This window comes from Sabethes cyaneus, chromosome 3 (genome assembly GCF_943734655.1).
Source record: "Sabethes cyaneus chromosome 3, idSabCyanKW18_F2, whole genome shotgun sequence".
In the NCBI taxonomy this organism is placed as follows: domain Eukaryota; kingdom Metazoa; phylum Arthropoda; class Insecta; order Diptera; family Culicidae; genus Sabethes; species Sabethes cyaneus.
This window is the reverse complement of record NC_071355.1, coordinates 40,339,243-40,346,860: the sequence shown is the minus strand read 5'-3', so window position 1 is coordinate 40,346,860 and position 7,618 is coordinate 40,339,243. Positions and strand designations below refer to the sequence as shown.

The following is a 7,618-nucleotide window of genomic DNA, read 5'->3' as shown; positions in this document are numbered from 1 at the left end:
CACATAAGACAAAAAAAACGTGCCGGCCGACACGGGGGTAGGGCACATGTCTAGACCGAGCCTGGCAAAATTCCAGTAATTCCAGTCATATTTGCATAATTAGTTAAACAAACCCTCCTGCCTGCCTTTGCTCGACCCGAGACGTGATCGCAATCCCGATAAGGATGAAAGCGTGTAAAATTGCACCCATATAAAGCTAATAGACTGTTAGATAGAGTCAGTCCGCGGTCAGTTCTCCTTTGGCTTTGCCGGGCGATTTTTTTTTTCGTTCGTTCAGCGGCTGTCGCCCCATAGCTTAACATATGCCGCTCTGAGCACGTGCGCGCGGTCATCACCTGTTCCGTCGGTCGGTCGGTGAAATCCAAATCGCCGTTCGATCTGGATTTGCCCACCTCTGTTAATACCCGTGTTTATCGTTGTTCATTAATTAATTACCCCAGTCACTATACTGCTATCTTTACACGCTACCTAAATGCTCTGCAAAAGGCGCAAAAGGTGGCCCCGGCCAGTCGATCGGACAGGCAAGCGCCATCCACGCTGTCCATGCGTTTGAACCATGTGGACGACGAGGTATAGGTAATAAACTATGGCACGAAGATGGGGAAACCAGCCAGCCATCAAATCAGTATACACGCACGTAGGTATCAATCAATCATCCACTTTTGCAAACAGCTCACCTCTCAAATGGTGGGGGGGGGAGTTTTTCGCATTTTGCACGTCTGGTTAGCGGGCTGGAAGTGAGATGACAGTGATTTAGTCTCCGGGCCATTCCGGGCGGTAAGCTTTTATAACAGCTTGGTCACAAAATCATGTTACCTCTCGGATTTAATTATATTTCTGGGCTGGACTGTTTTGCGATCTAAATAATCAGTGCCATAAGTCGTAAAATGCCGTTCCTCAGATGAAATGGCTATTGGCAGTAAAACGCTGCGCGTAATGTGTGCCTGCAAGCAGCCATTTAATGATTTTATTATCGAAAGCTCGCGCTGTACTCGGCGATATTTTCAATTATTTTTATATCGAAAACAGCTGTTTCGATTTGTCGGAATGTTGATTCAAATTCCTGCATCACGATGCATGACATCTTGTGGTAATGGTTTCCGGTTAATGGTAATGATAATTGGTTTTTTATTTTGCAGTTTTTTACAACAGTTACTGTCGCTTTTCAGACATAAAATAAATTAATTTGTGTATTTATTTTGTTTTACTTATGTCAAGATTATCTAAACTATGTTTTAACTTGCTTTTTGTATCGGATTATTAAAAATTTTCTTAGGCCTCAACTCCTTTAATGATCCTCGTTGACCTTCAATGAAGTCAGGCATAAAATTAATTTTTTATAGGTAACGGTAGTTTTTTACAATCCACTACTTTACAGGAACTTCTTAAGTATTGCTTCAATTACCTTCCTTTACCTAATTTTTCGCTTTTTCCCCTTCACGTCTTGTCCCGTTCGGTTTGGATACTATCAACACCTCTGTTTTATTATTTTCTTCTACCGTTTTTACTCAAGGATGAAAAAAATCGGTTATGATTAAAGCTAAAGATTTACTGTCATGATTTGGCATGAACTATACAGATCATGTTCTGTGGGTGTGGCGATAACTTACAGATTTGATGAAAATCACTGATTTTCCATCCTTGTTTCTACTACATCGATTGAAAAAAACTACTTTTTGTGATACTGTTTAGTATTTCTCAACATCAATTGGAACGGTAACATTTTTGAATATGTTTACTACGCTTTAGTATATTGATTTGCACCGGTGTTCGTGTTTGATAAAAAGTTCTCAAGTACTTTTGACTATGATTTTTTAAGCATCTCAATATCGCCATACACTTTTACTTCTTAAACTATTTATCTAAATATGTTTGTATCAATACAGTACCAATTGTTGGATGTTGGAAAATACTTAACGTAACGTCTGTAACGAAGCAAAGTTGAATCAAGGTCATTTTAAAATTGGCAAAAAAACCAACATCGACGGATTAACTGACTAATTAGGGTGAAAAATTGTAAAGACTATTAATGTATTTTACATCCTTTAAGTGAATTTTAGATTTATTTTGAGTCATTTTCGTGTCTATTTGATGCTCTTTTGGCATTATTTTTGCATCATTTTTATCAATTATGGCAATTTAGTAATTTTTGTGGTATTTTGATCCATTTTTCAATAATTATGTCATCCGTGCCATTTTTATATCATTTTTAACTCATTTTGCATAGTTCTTGCACTTATTTGATGCACACATATTAATATATTAACAATTTAATAATATTTTTGTACTATTTTCGAATTATTAGTGTAGTTTCTGTCGCCTTTTGATTAATTTTTGTAACTCGTTCGTGATATTTTGAAAATTTTTTTATTATTTTTGTATCTTTTTTTTATTGTGTGGAATTTAGGAATCATTTATAAAGCATGCTTGATTTTTTTTATATCTTAATAGTTGAGCCCGAATATTACGATCCGGAAAATATAAATGTCTGTTCAGAATTAAGAAAACTGCGGGTACATTTCATTGGCTAGTATTTGCCAAGATGTTTAATCTTTGTATTAGTCCTTTGAGTTCTTATATTGCAGAATATAGCTCTACGATGTTGTACATAAAAGAGTCATAGCCGGAAACTGAAACAAATAGTTTTTATGGTCGTATTGGATTTTAAATTGATTTTATACAAAAAAATTTTACTCAAGTTTAACAAAAAAAAATTTGCCCCCCGATTTTTAGAGCCAATTTTGAAGGGCGGGGGGACAAAAAGGCGGGGGGAAATAATTTGCAATGACCTTATTTAACTGAATAAAAACTTCTGGCTGTTTGCAACATTTATGTAGTCTGATTAGAGTAAAATGTTGCTTAGAAAATTCTTGATCATTTGCTATCATTAAAGTTATAAAGTTATAAAAGTCTTTGCCAAGCTACTACCAACAAAACAAAAAAAGTTTGTTCCAATACGTTTTGTAGTTTCTGAGAAAAAGGTACATAAAGTTTGAAAATCGTGGTTTTCCAGGAGCGGCGTTTTATTCCGCCGAAGTTGTTCCACGCCGCACTGGAATGATTATAGGTATGATCGTTTATCGGCCACTTCCCGTGGTCGGATCATTACAAATTTAGTTTTGAAAATAAGCAGAAAAGACTGCAGAATCAAAATCTGAAATAAAAAAATTATGATTTTTTCAAAATTTTTGGTCATTTATGTCCCCTTAAACTAATTTTTCAAAATTTTGCTCTTGGTCCGGTGAATTTAACACCGACCATATGATATCGCGCCAAGCAATCGAGTTGAGCAGGCGGGTCGAGCAGTCGAATCAAGCAATCGAGTCAAGCAGTTGCGTCGAGCAGTCGAGTCAAACAGTCAAGTCGAGCAGTTAAATCAAGCTGTTCAGTCAAGTAGTCCGGTCGAGCAGTTGAGTCAAGCAGTCGAGTCGAGCAGTCAAGTGGAGGAGTTAAATCGAGCAGTCCAGTCGAGCAATTCAATCGAGCAGTTAAGTCGAGTAGTCCAGTCGAGCAATTGAATCGAGTATTCTAGTCGAGTACTTGAGTCGAGCAGTCGAATCGAGTGATTTAGTCAAGCAGTCGGGTCAAGGGGTTAAGTCGAGCAGTTGAGTCAAGCAGTTCATTCGAGCAGTTGAGTCGAGCAGCTGAGTCGAGTAGTTGAGTCAAGCAGTTGAGTCGAGCAGTTTATTCAAGCAGTTGAGTCGAATAGTCCAGTTGAGCGGCTGGGTCGAGCAGTCGAGTCGAGTAGTCTAGTCGAGCAGTTGAGTCGAGTAGTCCAGTCGAGCAATTGAATCGAGCAGTTAAGTCGAGTTGTCGATTCAAACAAAAGACAAGCAGTCGAGTCGAGCAGTCAAATCGAGTAGTCTAGTCGAGCAGTTAAATCAAGCTGTTCAGTCAGGCAGTCCAGCCGAGCGGTTCAGTCGAGCAGTCGAGTTGGGTAGTTATATTGAGCAGTCGAGTCGAGCAGTTTAATCAAGCAGTCGAGTCGAGCAGTTTAATCCAGCAGTTAAGTCGAGTAGTCCAGTCGAGCAGCTGAATCGAATAGTCTAGTCGAGCAGTTGAATCGAGCAGTTAGGTCGAGCTGTCGAATTAAACAGTTAAGTCGAGCTGTTGAATCAAGTAAGTCGAGCAATCAAATCCAGTAATTTAGTCGAGCAATCGGATTGAGCAGTTGAGTCGAGAGTCAAGCAGTTCATTCGAGCAGACGAGTCGAGCAGTTGAGTAGAGTAGCCTAGTCGAGCAGTGGAATCAAGCAGTTGAATCGAGCAGTTGAGTCAAGCGTCGAATCGAACAGTTGAATCGAGCAGTTCAATCGTGCAGTTAAGTCGAGCAGTCGGGTCTGGTAGTAAGTCAAGTAAATTTGTCAAGCAGTCGAATCGAGTAGTGAATTCGAGTAGTCCACTCGAGCAGTTAAATCGAGCTTTTCAGTCAAACAGTCAACTGGATCTGTCCAATCAACCAGTTGAGTCGAGCAGTCGAATCGAACAGTTCTGTCGAGCAGTCTAGTCAACCAGCTGAGCAATCGAGCAGACCAGCAGTCGACTAGTGAGGTGACTGAGGATAGAACTCATTGCTACGAATACATGATGTCCTGTCAGCGACCTATTTTTAATTACCGATAAGCCTTTTATGACATCCTGTCAGAGACCTGGTTTTCGGTACAGACATAAGCCTGTTATATAAATAGATTATATAAATAGATTTTTGTCATTCATGTTTCATTTTGATGTCATTTTTAATCGTTTTTGTGTAGCTTTTGTGTCCTACATAAACAAAATCATTTACTGCCGCTCTGCAATTGTGAAAAATAATAAATAACGTGAAGCGACCGTAACCGTTCTACTGACTGGTAAATACAGAAACGTTTTAACGGATAAAAATTAACGGATCGTAAATGACTATACCATGTCGTGCAGACGGTATCTACTCGCGAGAACGCGCAAAGTAGGGGCGCTACATCCCCCCCCCCCTCATTCCCACCTCGCTTACAGAGCTGCCAGTTATCTTAGAAGGAGATTGTAGATGAACAGCTGCTAGTTATTGGACACCTTTTGCGCGGCTTAGAACTGTGTATTTGTGTATTTAGCAAACAGCCACGGTCGTTGCTCTCCCTCGTCATTGCAACCCGAGCAGCTGATACCGATCACTCGTGAAGGTTCGCAGATCCACCCGCGTGCGTAAGATGAAAAAGTAAAGAAAAAGTAATGATAAATCTGTATCCTAGTGTGCCACTAGCTCTCTCATGGGTAGCTATCTGCTCACGAGTTGATTGCCTCGTGAGCGGGCTTTGCAGAAAGACGTTACGAGTGTGTAACTAGCAGAATGTCTGCATACAGCAAAGGTAGCTGTTTTGCGTCAGTGGCATATGCGTTGGCTGCTAAGCTTCTCATACTCCTTCGCGTAAGAGCAAACATCGTTTGCTTCTCAGTAGATTTGCAACATTCGAATGAATTAATACTACTTGATACATTGCATACTTGATACAGAACTCTTCAACTCCGCTAAATGGGGTCAATGTCGGTGCAGTGGTTAGCACTCACGTTTTCCCTGTCGAGAACACGGGTTCGAATGTCAACCCCGCAGAAGTCACGAATAAGTTAAGCTGTTGAATATATAAAACTGTAAATTAAAAAAAACTCTGATCATTGGACCTCTGATCATTGTCCGATTCCTTAGATTCCATACGTACTCTCGAACATCACTCAGAGGGTGCGAATTTCGATCGTGTCGGAGATTCTTCAGCTTGTCCCTGTAGTGGAGGTCGTTCTTTCGTAATAACGTTTCCACGACTTACGGCTTGTGTATCCAGTTATCTTCGGTGATGATGTTTATCTATACCTATAAAAATGGATTTCTGTCTGTCTGCCCGTATGTTCCTTATAGAATCGAAAACTACTGAACCAATCGGCGTGAAAATTTGCATACAGGGGTTTTTGGGGTCAGGGAAGGTTCTTATGATGAACCCTCCCCCCACTAAGAGGGGGGCTCCCATACAAATGAAACACAAATTTCTGCATAACTCGAGAACTAATCAAGCAAATGGAACCAAATTTAGCATGTGGATGTTTTTGTAGGCAATTTATTTTCTATGGTGAATTGAGACCCCTCCCCTGCTTAGGAGGGGAACTATGACCCCTCTTGCCTTTAAAAGGGTCGTGACTCGTGAGTGTTGCCGGCGACCTGCCGTCGGAAGCGCCGGCCACTGCAGGGGGCAGCCTTCCGTAGAGATCACCTCTATCTAGGTTTATTTATTTTCCTAGATCTGCTGACTTCTATTACTTTCCTTAAATTGGGTCACCCCTGCGAAATGGTACTTTCTACGAAAAGATTTTCCGTGAAATGGTGCATCCCGCGTTAGATTTTTCGCGAAATGGTATTCTGCGAAACTCTATATTCCGCGTTATGGTCAACCGAGAATTGGTATTCTGCAAAATGGTATTAGGCAAAATGGTTTGTAATGATGGCGAATATTTAAATGCTATCTGCTTTATTTTATCAGGCTAAGCAATGGGGGGAGTTGTTTTCTACTTTACTGTGAGAAAAATTTATATATTAAAACACCCATGAACTGACCAGAAACTTGCAAAACTCGAGGTTGTGACTAAGGTCATCCGAGATTCACGATTTATCTACAACTCAGTTTTAATTTGTGGCAATACGAAGTTTGTCGGGTCAGCTAGTTAAATATAATATTGAAATTGTATCGGCTTCAACATTCACTGTGAGCCCCTTGACCTACCACCCAATTGGCTAGCGGTCTTTCTTCCATGGTTGATTGGACAATTTACATGGAATCGGCTGGTCTATATAGCATCGAACTTCGAAGCCGCCCAGTTAGCTTCGAGCGTCGATGCTATTTTAACAAACTAGTCGTCGTATGTTCGAATCTCGGCTGAGTGATACTGCTAGAGTCAGTAGGTGGTCAGTCAGTTCTGTACTCTAATAACCGGATGCCAATCCACGTAACAATTCCAAGTTTTATTACGTTCGTATAGTGGTTTTCATGACCAATTTCTTAAAACCGCTAATAAAACTATAAGCTCCACCAGAACTTTCTGATGACCCCTAAAAAACTGCTTTCTGACCAAGTGGCTCACTCCTCAGAATATTTTCATAGCCTCTATAAGAATCAGGTTATAAGATCAAGAAGTCATATCACGCTCTGCGGAAAGCAGCAATAAAACCGATTAAGCTTTCGCTGCATGACAGCCACCGCCATAATTTCATAAAACTTTTCGCTCTGGTAAAAGCTAAATCAGTTCGCCAGCCTTTTCAACTTGAAAATACATCCGTGAGCAGAAAAGTTAAAGTTTTACTGTCAGATCATTCTGAACGATTTGGTTTATAGCGATCATAATAAAATATCCCATAGAATAAGAATGAATTTAGAGCATTTGCAGCATGTGCGCATTAAATTTTATCGTGCATATTGATATTATAGGTGGATAAACTCAACGCGCCATTGAAATTTTGCAATTTTTGAAAATTGGTTGTTTTTTAAACAAAATAAATATATTCAGTTAGTCAATCTCAATTTCTAGCAAAATCATTTTAGTTGCTTCCTGTGACAGATAACTTTTTTTCTGACTAAAAACTTTTATCTCATAAATATGTCCAT

The 7,618-nt window shown here is 39.8% G+C and overlaps 1 protein-coding gene across 1 annotated transcript in view; it reads left to right on the top strand.

Annotated features, from left to right (window-relative positions):
* The first annotated feature begins 231 nt into the window (after positions 1-231).
* LOC128741359 (uncharacterized) overlaps positions 232-7,618 on the top strand; it is a 74,462-nt gene continuing 67,075 nt past the window's right edge. Inside the window, exon 1 of the mRNA XM_053837136.1 lies at positions 232-637. Within this exon, the coding sequence (XP_053693111.1) occupies positions 587-637 (51 nt within the window). The 5' untranslated portion in view covers positions 232-586. The remainder of the gene's footprint in view (positions 638-7,618) is intronic.